This window comes from Somniosus microcephalus, chromosome 11 (assembly GCF_052327205.1).
Source record: "Somniosus microcephalus isolate GS21.2 chromosome 11, FLI_Smic_1.0, whole genome shotgun sequence".
NCBI lineage: Eukaryota > Metazoa > Chordata > Chondrichthyes > Squaliformes > Somniosidae > Somniosus > Somniosus microcephalus.
Genome location: NC_140997.1, coordinates 166,070,561 through 166,089,735, shown reverse-complemented (window position 1 = coordinate 166,089,735; position 19,175 = coordinate 166,070,561). Strand labels below are relative to the sequence as shown.

Sequence of the window (19,175 nt, the reverse complement as noted above, 5' to 3'; positions counted from 1 at the left end):
GCAGTTAAAAGGAGATTATACAGGTTTATCTACATACACACAGTGTTTCCCCAATATGGCAACGCCACAGTAGAAAAATAAGGATTGTCAGAAAAGTTTGGTATTAATAAGCCCAAAGTAACTTTTCACAGCGCAATATAAAAATATTTGACATACATCAGCACACCAACAGGCTTATTGAATACGAATGTCTTGTTCCATTGGCTAAATATGATCATAGCCTAAGGGTACATTAAAGATATTGGGGGAAAAATTCAGTTGGTTGCGCCTCCCGTTAGCGCCTTAACAGGGCGCTAACGGGACGCAAACCAACTAGCGCCCGGGCGCGGCACTGCCCATGCCTCCCGCAAAATTCAGCAGGAGGTTAGTGGTGGCGCTAACTGGTAGCACCCTGCGGCGCTGCGCCACTGGTGATGACATCATTGGTGTGCGCAGCGCCCCGCTCATGCCCCGGCCACGATCTTCGGGAGCGCCCCCTGACTTACCGCCAGACGCTATGTCCGACGGGGTCAGGGGGGCGCACCTGCAGCCGGGGAGGCGCAATTTAAAGGCGAGGTGCGGGGCGGCCATTTTTGTTGCTGGCCGCCTGCCAGCACCTGCCTGCGCTCCCGTCCCAGACCTCCTGAAACGCACCCCCCCACGGAGTGCTGGCTGCGCTCCAAGAGCCCGGCACTCGAGAAGTGCCGGGCTCTTTTGCCTGCACTCCCGATCCCCAGGGGCCCAGCTGGGCCCCAGGTCGCGCTGCACAAGGCCCCTCCCCTTTAAGAAGGGGAGGAAGGCCTGCAATACCGTGGCGCGACGTGCCGCAGCAAGTGGCGCTGCGGCACATAACGCCGCAATATTGACTCACAGCGCCCCAAGAGGGATGCGGGGCGCTTCCAGTAGCGCCCCGCTTCCCTCTTGGGGCGCAACCACTCAATTTCTGGAGCGGGGACGCTAATTTTTCTGGGGCGCCCCGGTGAAGTTAGGGGCGCTACTCAATTTTTAGCCCATTGTGATTGCAATTCTATGGCAAAGCATTAAAGATGTATCCCTTAATTTTCTTATTTTAGCTATTAAGATTAAACTATTCAAAACATTTGCCAACATGGCAGTCACTGTATTTCAAAATGAATTCACTCTGCAAAGTATTTTGACATGGTTTGATATGATAAAATGCTCCATAAATACAATTTTTTGCATTATTTTCATTAGTCTTCAATGCACTGAGTGCATTTATAAAGCTGCCCTCCTTGGTTATGCACTTCCAGTTTACATTTACACCAGTGTTCTAAACAATGTAACACACTGCCTGAAAAGGGAAGATTAAGGCAAGGTAGGAGAGGAGAGGAGGGTGAGCATGGAACAAAGAACAGGGAGGAACGTTGACAAGAGAAAGAAATGCCTTTGTACATCATGGGTAACAATGAGCACTTTTTTTCATGTGCGAGACAGACTTCGTCACATATAAGCCCTTGTGGTATATTTTTGTTTAAAAACCAACTGACCATAAGCATTTGTTAGAAGAAAAAAAGGAAAATTTTAATCTTTTGGATTTCAGCCAAGCTGAGAGTTTGTTTCTATGGAGGAGAACCATTGTTATGTTGTGATTCCACCATTCAAGATTACAAGAGTTTAGTGCCCACTGATGAAATCTATGGAGGTTCACTCTTTGTCAATTATTTTTTTCTTATTTAACCTTTGTCTTCATCAAGGTGAGGCTGACCACTGCTAGTGAGTTTATTATTTTTTGCACTTTTGACATTTCATGAAGCATCAAAGATACAGTGTGAGACATCTGTGGAGTAAAGAGACCTTCCTTTGCCCTAAGCATATGAGGGGTTTTGATAGAGTAAATAGGGAGAAACTGTTTCCATTGGCAGGTGGGTAGGTAAGATGTCACAGATTTAAGGTAATTGGCAAAAGAACCAGAGGGGAGATAAGGAGAAATTTTATTACACAGTGAGTTATGATGATCTGGAATGCACTGACTGAAAAGGTGCTGGAAGCAGATTCAATAATAAATTTCAAAAGGAATAGTGTTGAGAGTAAGAGGTGCAGGGCACAGACCTGCATAAAGCTGTGCCAGTGGTCACAAGCAAGCTGGACTTTGAGGGACTGGAATCCCTTTCTATTCAGAAAGATGCCAGGCTGGTGATGGGAGCAGACAAGACAATGTGGGTGCAGTCTATGGCACCTTGCACCCTGGGGAAGCCTGCAATGTGGTGCTGTCTTGTCCTGCTTTGCTCTGTCCATTGGAAAGGCAAGGTATGTGTTCCTCCTGGCATAGAGAGCCTCAGTCACCTCCCTGATACAATGGTGAAACAGCAACCTGGGAGATGTCGCTTATGTCACCTGCTGCAGCCTGGAACAACTCCATGGCATAAAAGTTAAGTGCCAGGGTGACCTTGACAGCCAAAGGCAGTGCTGGCCATGCCCTCGTACGAGTCTCGAGTTGTGGCTGCAGCAGTTTGACACAGCTCAGGGATAGCCTTCCTGGTGAAGCGAAGGCACCTGACACATTGATCCTCAGTGAAGTTAAGGTAGGAGAAGTTACCCATTTACTTTATACTTAAAATTAAAAAAAGAAACCGTTTGGTAAGTGCATATATTAAGAATTTTTCTTTTTTACTTACCACACAGGAAAATGATGGAGTGATTATCTTTAAGATTCTCAACAGAAAGCTTCTTATACTACTACTCACATAAAAAAATATGCTTCATTGTATGTTATTGATAGTGAGGATCCTTTTTTTTAAACTTTGCATTGCTAATTGAATAAATATCCTTCGACCGGTGAAGTTAAGTGACTCAACAGAATAGCACAAATTGCTTTCACTTCTGCAAACCGAGTCCAAAACCAGTCCAGACTGATCGGCTGAAAATCTCTCTCTGCAGGTCTTAGATGAAATGAGTTTCTGCTATCTGGACCCAGTTCCAAGTGAGCATATCCTCACAGCACGAACCGTCCATAATTCAGCACTAATTGGAAATTTCACTCAGAGGCCATAGGGATGATTGAAGTGTGAAGTGGAGAAAATTCACCCTGCAGCAGTGCTACTCTTCTGAGGTTTGGGTTCAGGTTCAAAACAAAGGGCGTTTTTCTTTACACCTTGCCTGTGCTATATCTGATAAGGGCGTGCTTGTTGCTGGTTCTGGGCGATGAAAGTGGGATGTGTTCCATTCGCTGGCGCTGACATCCCTCAGCACAATGAGCACATATATTCATTCAAAAGAGAACCTTCTGATTTGAATTTCAGCAGTCAAATTAGATGGTTTAATGGATTCCTCCTGCTTTTGGCTGTGCCTCCAATTTTCTCACAGTGTTTAGTCATGATTACCATCTCTTGTGCATTCAGCTAAAACAAGCTATAACTGCGACAGTGTAGCCTGGACAATCATGAATTAATGTTTCTGTCAAATGGCTCAAATTTAGTTAGTTTGAAGCTAATACACAGTATTGCTCTTTTATGCAACTTGGCATATTTGACACACTCTATTGGTTAGTTCTTAGGAACATTTGATGAACTCCATTTCCAAATTAATTGTAAATCACTTCTTTTCCCCTCAACAAATCTCTATAGCTCAAGGCCTTCATGACTTGAATACTGGTCCCATATCTGACTAAGCTCTTTTAGTACCTCTCTCGCACTCCTGGAGATACTTGTTGTCTGATAGGTTGATCCCTCACTCACCTCGAGCCTCAAACTTCTCTCTAAATCACAAACATTCTTGCCTTTCTCTATTGTGGTCAGTGCTCCTCTGCAACTTTCTTCTTTTTCCTATTCTATTCTTCAAATATGTCCTGAAAACTTTTCCTACTATATGTTGAATCCAAGACTTGTCACCAAGGCAGTAAGAAATCTGTGGGCATAGATGTTCCATGTAAAATATAGGGCTAAAAATTGAGTAGCGCCCCATTTGGAGCACTAACTTTTTAGTGCCCTGTAAAAATTAGCGCCCCCGTGCAGGAAATTGAGTGGCTGTGCCCTAAGAAGGAAGCGGGACGCTATTGGAAGCGCCCCGCATCCATCTTGGGGCGCTGCAAGTCAATATCGTGGCACGTCGCACTGTGGTATTGCAGGCCTTCCTCCCCTTCTTAAAGGGGAGGAGCCTTGCGCAGCGTAACCGGGGCCCAGTTGGGCCCCCAGGGATCGGGAGTGCCGGCGAAAGAGCCTGGCACTCAAGAGAAGTGACGGGCTCTTGGAGTGCAGCCAGCACTCCGCCGGGGGGGACCGTTCAGGAGGCCGGGGGTGGGAGCACAGGCAGGTGCTTTAAATATCGCCTCCCCGGCCGCAGGCAGGCCCCCCATACCCCGTCGGACATAGCGTCCGGCGCTAAGTCAGGGGGCGCTCTCAAAGATCACGGCTGGGGCGTTGCGCACGGCAATGATGTCATTGCAGGCGGCGCAGCGCCGCGGGGCGCTACCGGTTAGCGCTGTCACTAACCTCCCACTGAATTTTGCGGGAGGCGTGGGTGACGCCGCGCTCAGGCGCTAGTTGCTTTGCGCCCCATTAGCACCCTCTTAGGATGCTAACAGGAGGCGCAAAGCAACCCAATTTTTCCCCCATAGATTTTTCAAGTACCCATGCCTTTCTGGATATTTCAGTATTTCCATAGGATTTCCTTGCTAGTGAGCATTTCTTGTAATCAACGCCACTCCACAAATAAAACAAGAATAAAGTGGAACTACAATTATTTAAACAATATGAGAGTTGGAGAATCACAACCTCAGCAGCTCTTACACAATTGGCACCTGCAACAGTATAATAGGTTATACCAGCTGTCACTATATGGCATGTGACATGCACTCATTTTCCATTAAGGCTGTGTAGTGGTAAGATGACATTGCCCTATGCATCTGCTGAAGATTATGGGATTCTATCTCCTTCTTTGGCTTGGCGTCTATTTTTTTTTATAAATCACTAGTTAGGCTTCAGCTGATTTTGATTCAAATTTCCACAAATTTCTAATACCCCAGCTTATCAGTTTCCAATTAGAATTCATTCTTACTCAGGATCCCAAAACTATGAAATTCTTTATGATTTTGCAATCTTTCTTTCCTTCATTCTACAATTTTAAGGTTTTTGAAACACATGCTTGTAGCCACCGAATTATTGATACTTGTGTTCACTATTATTCTTTTCAAACTTTGGGTAACCTTTAATACAGGCCTCAGCTCTTTCACTTGGTTCCTCAATGAAATTACATTATCTTGCCCTTGTTGCCTATTCTAGAACTCTACACTATCAGGACTAAGTCAGTTAAAACAATCTCATACCCTATTTAGTTTATGAGGTTATCTTGGATGCCAACAACATTATGAGAGATAAGGTAAACAAGAAAAGCATCACCAGGCATAAGACTTCCCTTGAAATCAGGTTTCTTGGTGCGCCTTCACCCTCTGGGTGCAGGTGGTGACAAATATAAACATGTGGGCTCCAATTTTCTCCCAGCCATCGGGCGGGCTTTCAGGCGTGTGGGCGGGGAAAATCGCAAAAACAGGGGGTCGCGGCCCCCCCACCTGATTCCCCGCCCCGTCCGACTTTCGGACCACCGTTTCTCTCCGAACCGAATCAGTCCCGCCCGCCGCTGGCGGGACTGGCTGTCGGGAACCTAATCAGCAATTATTGGCATGTTTAATGCCATTTCAAGGGTTCCCCACGCTAAACATGCCTGCGGGGAACCCCGCTGATGAAACCTGGTGTGAAGCATCCCGGCTTGCTTGCTCTCAGCTGCAAGTCATTCGGGAAAGCTGAGATTTAATCGGAGAGTATTTGTATGTTGAAGGACCTTGTTGTTGCAGGCTTGGGGCTACTTGTTCAAGGCTTAGGCACAGCTGTGGAAGGTTGGAGCCTCACACACTTCTCCAATGTGAGCTCCTGGGAAGCCCCTCTCGCCACCCTCACTCAGCGCTTCCTCAGCGGAGGCATCTACCAGAAGCATGGGACGCCTTTTTTTCCTTCCCTTCTTGCCATTAGAGGATCTCCAGCAGCAGAGGCGGCAGCAGCAGAACCAGGAACAGCAGGATCAGCAACAGGAGTACCAGGCTGCTGCTCACTCACCTGAAGCTGCACAGGCCAGAAGGGGCCAGCGCTTGGAAGTGGCTTGAGAGCACCTTGCTGTGCATTAGGGGGCCATGGGGACCCGTATCTGCACTGGCAGTCCTACTCAGAAGGACTTCCATGAAGGTCTGGTTTCTCTGTTCAATAGATGGCCATCGCTCCTCAAGAGATGTCATTCTCTTATGAGCACTCACCATGTTTTCCATACCCTGGTGACTTATCTCCTCCATGGAGGTTGCCAACCTTTCCATGGTGGTGCGTTCATGCACCAATGACTCCACAAAGGCTCTGCTCATGGTCCCTATGGACTCCTCCATTCGCTCCACACTCGCAGCGACCCTGGAGACAAAACCTGCCAGAGACTCCTGCATCTGTGCATGGAGATCCATCACCTCTTCTCTTGCGGATGGACCCAGAGGCAGAGGGTCGACATGCAGTGCAGCTGCGCTGAGCTGGCAGAGTCCTGCGTCCTCCGACAAGGACTCTCCACTGCTGTCCCTGTCTCCAGAATCTGCTGAGGCTCACGTGTGAGCTGTGAAACACCAGGTGACAACACTACTCTATCTCGCGAAGGTCCCACCGAGGTGTGAATGTCTGCGCTGGTGCTGGGTGCGCTTAATTCTGCTGACGCTGCGCCCTCAGAGGTTGGAGCTTCCTCTGAGGAGTCTGGCTGCACAGCCTCTTCCTCCTCCACAGTGGGGACGGGGGCTCTGAATGGTCCTGTGGGGGAGTAGAGGAAGGAGTTAGAGATGTGATGCCAAGGTTACATGCACATTGGAGTTGGCAGATGTTCATAAGTCCAAATGATGTAGCTTCAGAATCATAACAGCGACTCATGCTATGTCAATGAGAGAGATGGCAAACTATTCTGTCACCAGCTTGCGGGACTGCCCCTGTCTCTCCTTCCCCAACTTCCGCGGCCACATCAGCCCCAACAATTTCCAACACTCCTTCCTCCCAGGGGGTCAGGTGGGCTACTGAGGGTGGGCCTCCTCCAGTCCTGGCTCGCTCTCTGTTGTTGTGCGTTCTCTTTTCCTGCAATGAGGGAGACAAGTGGAGTTTGAGTGAGAAGGAAGGAGTGAGTGTAGAGATTGCATAGCATAGATACTTAGAGGGAGACAAAGATGGTGTGAGGCTGCAAGACCAAGGGCCCCCCCTGTGTGTTGTCAGCTGTGTTCAAAGCATCAGAGTGAGAGGGAGTGTGAGGGCTGCATGGTGGAATAGTTATGTGAATGTGAGCATAGAGAGAGATGAAATGGGTAAGGGTGCATGGATGTGACTGTGAAGTGGGATGTGGAGGAAGAGAGTGCTAAAGCTGAGTGCTGGTGGGGAAAGGCAATGGGGATCAGGCTGAGGGTGTTGGAAACTTCATTCTTACTTTTCCTGTACGGTGAAGGTCATGGAATCGTTTCTGACACTGTATCCAGGTTCTTCCAGCGAGTTGACATCTGCTGACACCTGCATCCATTCAGCCTTGGTCTCAGTGGGAGGCCTCTTCCTGCCTGACCTGGGGAAGAGGACCTCCCTGTGGGCCCTAACCCCATCCAATAATGCCTGCAGTGAAGCTTCATCGAATTTGGAGGCAGCTCGGGGTCTGGCACTGGCCACAGCTGCTGCAGGCTCCTCTGCCATCCTGTATGGTTCGTTTGGAAGCCAACAGAGGAAGCAATGCTTGCTGTGGACCTTGAAAGCACCATGAATGATGACATCATACTGTGGGGCTTTCTGACTGAAAATAGTCAATTAGCGAGGGTTCCCACACGCTGGAACTTAATTGGCCACTTGAGGGAAAATTGCGTGCAGCTGGCTGACCCATTTTTTTTTCGGGTCGAAATCTGACATTCGGGGAACCTGAAAATTTCCCGCACGATCCAGAAAATCAGGCCCGTGTTGTCACCGCCATTTAAGTCACCATTTTGGGTTTGGCTCCAAATTCTCAGTTCTGAAATACAGAGCTGTCAAGCTAGGAGGAAGAATATCCATCTCCATGGCGATTAGATTAAAAGTGAATTAGGTAGGAGGTGACACTGCAAGTAATATTGATTATCCACACTATTCATCACCTTGCTTCCATCAGAAATGAATAAGGGTACAAACAGCCCAATTTAAAATAACCTCCAGATTTGTATCTATTCTCTGGTCACTGATAAGGGAGGCAAATAATAGGAAAAGATCAGTACAGTAATGCTGGAGGGTATTTTAGGTACAAACTATTTCCTACTGTTGTGTAGATTAAAAGTTTTAAAAACGTCGCACAAGTAAAAAAAAATCCTTATTTAAATTGTTGGCTCACAACACCATAGAAAATGTCAAAATAGTATTCAGCTGGCTTTGATCATGAACTTAGACAGCAAGCACTGCAATGTAAGAAATTGTGAATTGGAAGAAATAACTTGAGACAAAAAGTGTCTTCAGACTGGTGTTAGAATAACTGGATAGACGCTTTCAATTTGCTGATGTTCTTGGTTCCCTGTGGATGTTATAACATTCTGCACTGTGGCGGTGACCTTGTTTCCAGACTAGCTGTCTGCTGTTTGTGTGCTAGAAAGGCTGTTGACTGTATCTTTAATTTGACCAACCGAGGCCCATGTTTCTTCCATTATTGCTAATAACCATATTATAATGCTAAGTTAGGATTTTGACTTTGTTTAACAAAGCTGCTTTATAATGCATAAGTTAATTAAGTATAACGACATAGAATAGAAGATATCTTTGGGAATTTAATGATTCATTCCATGGTACAATAGTTGCATGAACAGTTTGAACATAAATAACTGATAACAAGCAGTTACGAACATCTGATGGCTGAGAATGGCATGTCTGACTCCAAACTAGAGCGGATAGGGACAAAGTAGATAAGAGAAATTCCGATGGGTAGGCCTTCAAAACGTATAAACAATAAAGCATGTGTAATGATTGTGAAGACCCCTCCTGGAAGGAGGATCTTCATCTTGAAGTTGAGACAATGAACTCGACGTGCCATTGGGCACCTTGGTTTAGAAAGAACCCTTACAGCTCAGATAGCCCTGTCCATATTCTACTTTAGGTTCACTTTTAAAAAGAGAATAAAAGAGATATCTAAAGAACCTTTAACACAGACACTGAAGGGAAGGGAAGAGCTGCTCGCGCATGCCAGCTGTCTGTCCGATCGGGACCGATACCAGCTACTTGTCACGGTCGTATGTCTACTATGTCTATCTTGATTGCGTGTTGAACTTAACTTAAACTGCCGCTCCTTAATAAAGTGACCTATAACTCCTAAGACCCTTTGGTTAATCTGTGTGTGACCTGTGATCCAAATCTTACAGTGGTGTCAGAAGTGGGATCATAGAGCGGGAATCATACGGACCTCAGTGTTGTGAGAGCCGGGAAGACTTGGTCAACTGCGCGTGATCGACGATAAGACTGGGTAGGGAATTCTCTGAGAGAGTTAGAGGGAGCGTGTCAAATACGTGAAACCAGAGCTACAATGGCGTTGGCATATCACCGGGAACAGTTGATAGATAGCCTGTGATGTGCCTCAATAATGCCGAGACTCGAAGGTAGCAGAACAAAACAAGGCTTTTATTAACTTAGAACAAAACACGTAAGCGAGAGAGATGTTGTCCTTCTGGAGATTGGGGCTAGACTGAAGCTAGCTTACAAACGGGGCCAGGTATGGGCGGAGCCCTACACACAGCACATTCCAGCACATTCCAGTATACAATACAGCACATTCCAGTACACAATACAATGAGGTCTGGGGGAAGGGAAATGACACTGAAACCGATCTCAGTCACAGGCAGTGATGAATGGAAATATTTCATCACAGCCTGACAGAGAAGACTGGCACATCTGGGGCGACGGACATTCTAAAAATTCTAGGAGTGTGACGGGAACTACGATTGCATTCTTGACAGACTCTCTGAGGATGTCCAGAAACGCAAACTTAAGCTGAAAAAATGCCGAGATAAGTTAGCCTACACAGCACACTTGCGCGTCTTGCAGTTAAACAAAAAAAAGAGTTGAAAGAATAGGCAGATAAGCTAGAGAAAGAAAGCGAAGGTTGGCGGGAAAGCATTGCCGTCCTGCACAATCAGTTGCGGTGGGAACAGAAAGGGCATGACGAGGCACATTCTAAACAGAAAAAGCTGGAACAAATATTAGAACGAAATATCGGCCCTGAATTTCCGATCGGAGGCTTTCTGCGGGCGGATACCTCTGATCGGAAAAAAATCTACGAACTTATCTGCTGGTTCCGTAGGTCCCGAGGCTTGCGATCCTGGGCCTCTCCTCTTCGAAATGCGTAGAGGCCCAGGTATCCCAGGGGCGCATGGGTGTTGGTAGGCTATTAAATCAAAGGGACATCATAACTAATCTCAATTCTGTCCTTATCTGACGTTTTACTGTCCTTCAACACTGGACAGTAATCAGGAGCTGGAACCCTGCCCAAATTTCTCCTTTGTAACCAAAGCATGTTCGAACAAGTTGCTGCTTTTTGCCCATTGCCCCGCTGAAATCAACTAATGCAGCATAGACTAGGGTTTGAACCTAGAGCCTTCCTAATCGCTATGGTTCAGCTACTCACTGGATAAACACCCTGAGCTAGCAAAGAAACTATTTTGATTCTTATTTCAATGGTCATGATGTTTGACTAAGCCTACAGTTAATGTTAGCTGAGCTCTATCTCCACATCTTCCTGACCTGAAGTATTGGGTCTTTAAAGTGTTGCAGTGGTCATTGATGCACAAATGTCACAGAATGGACTCTGGGGGGAAAATTTGGTAGGTTTGCGCCTCCCATTAGCGCCTGCCGATGGTGGTAACGGGGCGCTGATGGGTTAGCACTGGAGCGAGGTGAATCCAGCGCTGTATGGCAAATCTGGCCCCCCCTGTTACACTGCCGGTACGAGGAACCCGGGGGACTTCCAACGCCAGGCAGATCGTGATGTCACTGAGCATGCAACGCTTACTGGCTGCCCGATCTAGAAAATTCATTGTCGCCACTTATCTTAATGCCTAGACCAGACAGTGGCAGGGAGAGCTGGCGTGCAGCTGCAGGAAGCCGGTTTCAGCGACATTATTTTAAGGTATCAGCATTAATCACTTGCAGCTGGCAAGGCAGGTTAGTTTCAATGGTTTCTTGTCAGTTTCACCCAGTGGAACAGTTTGTATGAGTAATTTCAAGCTTCTTTTGTATCAGCAGTCTTCTGGCAAGTGCAAAGTAGCTACATCTATTGCTCAAAGATTCAAACTGCTACACTTGGCAACATTAATGGGGGCTGTGCTGGCATGCCACCTCACCCTCCAGGATCTATGGCAGATGGAGCGTAGGCAGCGAGAAATACGGGGACATGTGCACAGAGGGATGAGGAGGGACATCAGGGCTCTCACCAGGAGGCCTTACCCTCCGAGGGTATTCCGACAGCACTTCTCCTACCTTCAATTAAGTGAGGAGCAGTGCATTAGATGGCTCCACATCACCAAGGTGGTGGTCATAGAACTCTGCCACCTCCTCCAAACAGATCTCCAGCCTCACACCAGGATGATTTAAACACCAGATTCCTTTTACTCACCACATGCCCATTATACCATCCCTGTGTCATGCCATATCACAGCATCCTCCTGGGTGCAAAGATGAAAAGAGAGGGACCACAAAATATTGCAAACTCCATTAATAAATGTATGCATAAACATATCACATTCATTCTAATAACTAATGACCCTTATGCCTGCCATAGTTGAATAGCTGTCATTGTGTACAAGGCATGACATGTGCGCAGAGGAATGAAGAGGGATCAAGGCTCTCACCAGGAAGCCTTATCCTCCAAAGGTATTCCGACAGCACTTCCCCTACCTTCAATTAAGCGAGGAGCAGTGTATTAGACGGCTCCGCATCATGAAGGTGGTGGTCACAGAACTCTGCCACCTCCTCCAAACAGATCTCCAGCCTCACACCAGGATGACTTAAACCCCAGATCCCTTTTGCTCACCACATGCCCATCAGACCATTCCTGTGTCGTGCCATATCACAGAGTCCTCCTGGGTGCAAAGGTGAAATGAGAGTGGCCACAAAATATTGCAAACTCCATTAATAAATTTACGCATAAACATATATTCATTCTAATAATGACCCTTTTGCCTGCCGTTGTTGAATAGCTGTCACTGTATGCAAGGCGTGAGATGTGGTGTGAGTGTTGGTAGGTAGAGATTGTTGGTGGGTAGAGATTGTTGGTGGGTGAGTGCTGGTGGTGTGGTATTTTGGGCAGTGTGTGAAGCTTGTGGTATAGATGGTGGTTTGTAGCACTTGGTGAAGCATTCAATCACCCTGACCACCTGACTGAGGTGGATCTGCCATGAGCACACCTGCTTCAGTCCTCCGGCTCCTTCTCCTTGTTGTGCTCTCCTTGCTGAGGCAGCTGCACAACCAGCAATGCTGAGAATGAGGTGCTGCAGTATCAATGAACCTCCACTCTAAGTACTGGGAAAAGCCTGTGGCAATGATGAGTTACGATTAGACTGCACCTGATATTGGTCTACTTTCAGTGTAATGCCACTGAGCTCGGCCATTAAGACTTGATTTAGCGCTCCAATCGTTTCTTTGAGCACCGAGAATGAATTTTGCGTGCAGTCTAAAGCATTAGCGCCTGGCGCTAATTCTCAAACTTTTCTAATGATACCGCCCATTCCTGGGCTATAATGAATTTCTAGTCCTCTGTGTTTAGTCATATATTCAAGGAAGGGGCCGCACCATTTAATCCAAATACAAACATCTTGTGGTTGCACATATGGTTGATTGGCAACTGCTTTTAAGTTTAAGAGACACACATTTAAATTTTCTGTGTTCCAGTCAAATTTTGAAAAGTAATTCCCAATCTGTCTTGTTCGAAATCAAGACTCCATGTATGATTAGCAGCAAACCACCAGAAGGCTCTTCTAGTCCTGTTCACATTGCAGTTTAGCACACTAGTTGTGATTGCTGTTATTTTCTACTTTCTGAGGCGGGATAGTTAAGCCTGCAACTACAGTGTGCCACTGCTTCTTTTCAGATATCCATTGACTGTTTAATAAACTTGTTTCACTGATTACACCTACTATCTGGTGGAAAGTTTACTCTACCGCCTTCCAAAAAGAGGAAAATCACGTGGGTGCATGTGACATAAGCAGTAAGCTGAAAACAGCGACAAAGATATTCTGTTTAATTCCTGGGCTCAGTACAAATATCTAGGTATTGGACAGGTAAGGATACACTCTGGGTCATAGGGAGCAAGGTCCCGCCAGTGGGAACGGTCTAAGATGCAGAAGCAGAGAAAAATATCTTGACTAAAACTCCAAAACAAAACATTGTATTCCTGTCTTTCCCATTTTTCATCATTTACCTTTTAACTTTTGTTAGAAAAAAAGAGTATTCTACATTCAGGCTCATTTCAGTCAGCTTTCTCTGATTACACATCTGGGAACTGTTTGTGGACACTGGGCAGAGAGAAATGTCTCTCCTGGACGAAGCAAAATTAACGAGATGGAGATAAACATTTGTACATGGGTAAATATTGGCCCCATGAGAACAAGGAAAGTGGAGCTCTACATCTGTTCTAGATGAAGCAGTTCTGTGTCATCAGGCCACATATAATTGGGTGAGAAAGGATTAATGGCAGAGTGTGCCTGAAATTTATTTTCTTTTTTAAATTGTAGAATATAAACCTAAACTTCAGTTGATGGTATTATTGCTGAATGCGATGACCTTTGTCATTAACTTATGTCTTGGTTTTCTACTAAGTTATTTTAAATATAAAATAGTCAAAGTTTTGCTTTCTCAGGAATTCTCACAGCTGCATGCATTATTGTCAGAAGATATCAACACATTTAACACTTTCACTTCAAATTAACAGTATTCCAGATTTTCAATTAAAAGAATAATGTTAACAAGAATTCTGCTTGATTATGACTGTTTAATGACAATTTAAAAAAAAGCTTATGACATGTTTAAAACTGCTTTTCTTTTGATATATTTAAGTTAACGACAAAGATATATTAGAGTAGAAGTTATGTTACTGGACGAATAATCCAGAGGCTGGACTAATAACCCAGAGACAGTGATTTCAAATCCCAATATGGCAGTTTGAATATTTGAATTCAATTTCAAAAACCTGGAAATAAAAAGCAGATATCAGTAAAAGTCACCATAAAACTGTTGGATTGTCGTACAAGCCCACTTGGTTCACTAATGTCGTTTAAGGAAAGAAACCTGCCATCCTTACCTGGTCTGGCCTTTATGTGATTCCAGTCCAACACCAACATGGTTGACTCTTCTAACTGCCCTCTGAAGTGGGCAAGGAAGCCACTCAGTTGTGTCAAACTGATATTGCAGCAGTTCAAGAAAAAGGCCCACCATTACCTTCCCAGGGCAACTAGGAATGGGCAATAAATGCTGGCTTTGACAGCGCCACCCACATCCCAAGAATTAATTTATTTTTAATTTAGCACCATTTCACTTACACTTGATATAATGAAAATGGTATGCAACTGTACCTATTCTCCAAATCATAATAATTTGGTCATTAATTTTTCATGAAAATAGTGCTCTGCTAACTTTATATTTTCCCCGAAACAGTAAGTGCTGTTTACAATACTGTCATACATGCATTACTGAGGTTGACGGTGAGGAAGCTAAACTAACAAGCACAATTGAAATGACAAGATCAGGGTTAGGGCCTTTCGGCTTTATCATTCTCCATTTGCTAATTTTAGTGAAAAGGTACATGTCAGTACAAAGTGATTTTCCAGTTTAATATTCATTTTTTTTTGCTTAAAAATAGCAAATAGAGTAAAATATACCTACTTATGTTGATTCACTGCTGGGCTAAGTAACTACACCAAGATGCAATGATACCAACTGTACTCATATTTTAAGCAAAAATATTTAAAATTTGATTAAAAAAGCCAAAATATAGAAACAAATATTAAAGTAAATCATAATTATTTGACTTTTAAAAGTGACAGCACTAGTGAGACTCCAATGCATCATTTTGTTATAACCAACGAGGACTATTACTGATACTTAAGTATATGTCTCACATTTTATTTAAAAATGATGTGCATTAGTTTTAAAGCATGATATCAATTATAGGATATAGACTACTGTGAGTGTTCGTTGATGTTTTACAATTACTAAAGTTAATTATTAGCCCATCAGTAAGTGACCTCAAAATATACAGACAATCCTCTTTTTACTAACGAAAATTATATTTCATCTTCGGCATTTGTTGGTCTCATTATAATGGACTATAATCAAGTTCGCATTGGTTAGATATTGTTATTTATGATTATGTAAATTTATGATCCCAATTAACAAAAGATCAAATAATGTTATATGGTATTTCAACCCTCCAAAGTTTTCATTGTGTGTGCAGATTTTAATGACCACAGATTGATCTGATTAGATTGTTTGCTCATAATTGCTCTATATTCTTTCAAGGGTGAGGCTTCCTACAAGTGACAGTTGCTTAGGAAAGGCTGGTACAGTACAGTATTTTTTCAAGATGGAAGCAAATAAGAAAATAAATCGCACAGATCTGAATTTGAGACATAAGTACAGAATTATTACTACTCTGGGCAAAAAGACAAAGGGACAGACTGAATTAGCAAAAAAAAGGGTGTAACATCAGCAAAATCTACAAAAAAGAATGGGATTCTGTGTCAAAGCAGGTCAGAAGTGCTGTTCACTTCTAAACTTGATGATGTCGGAGTAGAACTTCTTGAATGATTCAAGGCAGCATGTGATAAAAATCTCCTGGAGTTACTGAACAAATTTTCTAAAAACCTTCAATATTGCAAAATAAATCAGGTTTAGGGATCTTGCTTAAGTCAAGTTGGGATGGAAAAAAGTTACTGCCATAACTAATAAGAAAATGGTCAGAGAAACTAATGATTGTGACCTCTGAAATGACAAACAAATGACTTTCATCAACTCCGGCTGCATTACTTCAAAAGTGCCGGCTTTATGATATGTTCAATCTTGATAAAACGGGACTTTCCTGGATGCTTCTGGGAGAAGGACTTGCCCCTTTTGCAACAAGAAGTGCATTGATGGGAAACAGAGTCTTCTGGACACCAATGGGGATGGACCTGTGAAGCTTCCTCTGCTGTTCATTGGTAAAAGTGAGCGACCAAGATGGTTCAAAAATATTTGATACCTTCCCTGGAGGCATTATTTACCATTTCAACTCAAAAAATGTTGGTCATTTTGGCAAAAATTGAAGAAGCAACTGCTTGTGAGAAGTTAAACCGAAGATAAAACAGTAAAATGTTGGATTTTTGATGTCTTATCATTGAAATTGAAAATGCCTTCAAAACAGTCAGCAAGTGTTTAGATGGAAAGTTCCCCTATTATTATAGTACGTATAATGTTTTGTCCAGTTCGACAGAGTACAACATTAGGTGGATCAAATTTCTACCCCTCCCCCACCTCTCATAATTGATCCTTGCTGATTTCCTTCTGCTAAATTCTGTCCGTACTCATCTTTCTCACCTCCCCCACTTCTAACCTTTAAATATCTCTAGAGGTCTTTTACAGAACTTCAAGTATACATCCACTGTTTCTTTTTGTCCCATTCAGCATTAAACCTGATCAACACAGCATCCTGAGATATTGAGCAAGTGGGAACATTAACTGTGCCGAGGTTCCTACCCCTCCAATTCTTTACAAGCCTGCCAATGTGTTCAGTTTGGAGAAAACGGCAAGGAAGTTGCATTTGCATTGAAATGGGCACAGTATAATGCACTATAACAAATCAAAATTGAATCAGTATGTGGTTGTAATGAAAATTCAACCTTTTGAGCTGAGCTTTGGCAAAAACAGAAAGAGAATAGTAGTATTAAGTTTTCATTTGAAAAATATTCAATGGTACTTGTTAAGGAAAATAAAGATAGGCTTTATTTATAATCAGCTAATCCATCAGCATTATGGACTTTGAATTTAATCCATTAAAATGTGATAGTACTGCTATATTGCAGATATTGCTTGACAGCCAGCAGTATAACCCAATACATGAGCTTTCTTCAATTGGAGAGCAGTATAGTGTGCCCTTAAATGCAACAACAACAACTTGTATTTATATAGCGACTTTAACATTGTAAAATGTCCCAAGGCACTTCACAGGAGCGTTATCAAACAAAATTTGACACCAAGTCACATAAAGAGATATTAGGGCAAATGAGTTAGGCTTTAAGGAGTGTCTTAATGGAGGAAAAAGAGGTAGAGAGGCGGAGAGGTTTGGCGAGGGAATTCCAGAGCAAATGCACATTACAAACTCTGCTAACCAGAACATAAGAACATAAGTAGTAGGAGCAGGAGTAGGCCATACGGCCCCTCGGGCCTGCTCCGCCATTCAATAGGATCATGGCTGATCTGAATCTAGACTCACGTCCACTTCCCTGCCCTCTCCCTGTAACCTCTAATTCCCTTATCTGCTAGGAAACTGTCTATCTCCGTTTTAAATTTATTTAATGTTGCAGCTTCCACAGCTCTCTGGGGTAGCAAATTCCATAGATTTACTACCATCTGAGTAAAGAAGTTTCTCCTCATCTCAGTTTTGAAAGGGCAGCCCCTTATTCTAAGATTATGCCCCCTAGTTCTAGTCTCACCCATCAGTGGAAACATCCTCACCGCATCCACCCGATCAATCCCCCTCACAATCTTATATGTTTCGATAAGATCGCCTCTCATTCTTCTGAACTCCAATGAGTAGAGGCCCAACATACTCAACCTTTCCTCATACGTCAACCCCCTCATCTCCGGAATCAACTGAGTGAACCTTCTCTGAACCGCCTCGAGAGCAAGTATATCTTTTCTTAAATATGGAAACCAAAACTGCATGCAGTATTCCAGGTGTGGCCTCACCAATACCCTGTATAACTGCAGCAAGACTTCCCTGTTTTTATACTCTATTCCCCTTGCAATAAAAGCCAAGATTCCATTTGCCTTCCTGATCACCTGCTGCACCTGCATACTAACGTTTTGTGTTTCATGCACCAGGACCCCCAGATCCCTTTGTACTGTAGCACTTTGCAGTTTGTCTCCATTTAGATAATAACTTGCTCTTTGATTTTTTCTGCCAAAGTGCATAACCTCACACTTTCCAATATTATATTCCATCTGCCAAATCTCTGCCTACTCACTTAGCCTGTCTATGTCCTTTTGCAGGTTTTTTATGTCCTCCTCACTCACTGCTTTCCCTCCCATCTTTGTATCGTCGGCAAACTTGGATATGTTGCACTCGGTCCCTTCCTCCAAATCGTTAATATAGATTGTAAAGAGTTGGGGTCCCAGCACTGACCCCTGCGGAACACCACAGTTCATTTTGCAGAGGCTGCAGCTTTTGAGGCTTCTTGCTGGAGTTTGTCTCTCAGCAGAATCTGAAACCCATATTCAATGTAGTCTGGTTTCAGGTATTCATCATAATTTACTTCACTATGGAGCAAAATGTGTCTTATAACTGCTCTGTAAGTGTAGGAATTCAATAGTTTTTAGAATGAGGTATAGAATGGTGCCACCCAATAGAAATAAGCACAAGTTATTTTGGATCAGCCATGATAGTCAGTATTGGCCCAGAAATTCGGGTCGGGGGCTTGCCGCGCGTGTAAGCCCCCGATATGCACTTACCCGACGCGCCGGCCGTTGAGCTTCAGGGACGCCTGGAATTGGTGTTTTAAAATGTTGACTCCCGGGCAGCGTCTGACGTCACGCCGCCCAGGAGTGCAGCCAGCGCGAAGCCTGTAGCGCGCTGTGCAACTGAGACACGCCCCTTGAGGTCTCAGTTTAATAGGACACGCCCCCAATGTTTCTCACAAGCTGCTAAGCATTTTTACATGCAAAGCAGCATTTTAAATAGGTTTTTGGTATTTTTCTGAAGCTTTTGGTAACTTTTATAAACTTTTAAAAACGTTTACATTATTTTGAAGAATCTGAAGTAGTTTTAAACAGAATTAAAGCAATTTAAAGACTTTTAAAAGCCCTAAAAGAATTTTTTTAATTCCATTTATTTATTTAGCAATGTCGTCGTCATACGTGTCTTCACACTGTTCCCTTTGGGGAACTGTATGAAGTGGTGGAAGGATTTATGGCCGTGATTAACGCTCATTCCGTGACCATAAC

The 19,175-nt window shown here is 44.0% G+C and overlaps 1 protein-coding gene across 14 annotated transcripts in view; it reads right to left on the bottom strand.

The window, feature by feature from the left end:
- chl1b (cell adhesion molecule L1-like b) overlaps window positions 1-19,175 on the bottom strand; it is a 1,240,677-nt gene that overhangs the window by 130,537 nt on the left and 1,090,965 nt on the right. Inside the window, exon 27 of one of the 14 annotated variants that reach the window (XM_086001413.1) lies at window positions 10,172-10,371. The exons of the other annotated variants lie outside the window; for them this stretch is intronic. Within the exon in view, the coding sequence (XP_085857539.1) occupies window positions 10,187-10,371 (185 nt within the window). The 3' untranslated portion in view covers window positions 10,172-10,186. Of the gene's footprint in view, window positions 1-10,171; window positions 10,372-19,175 lie in introns of those variants that run through there. 14 annotated transcript variants of the gene reach the window in all.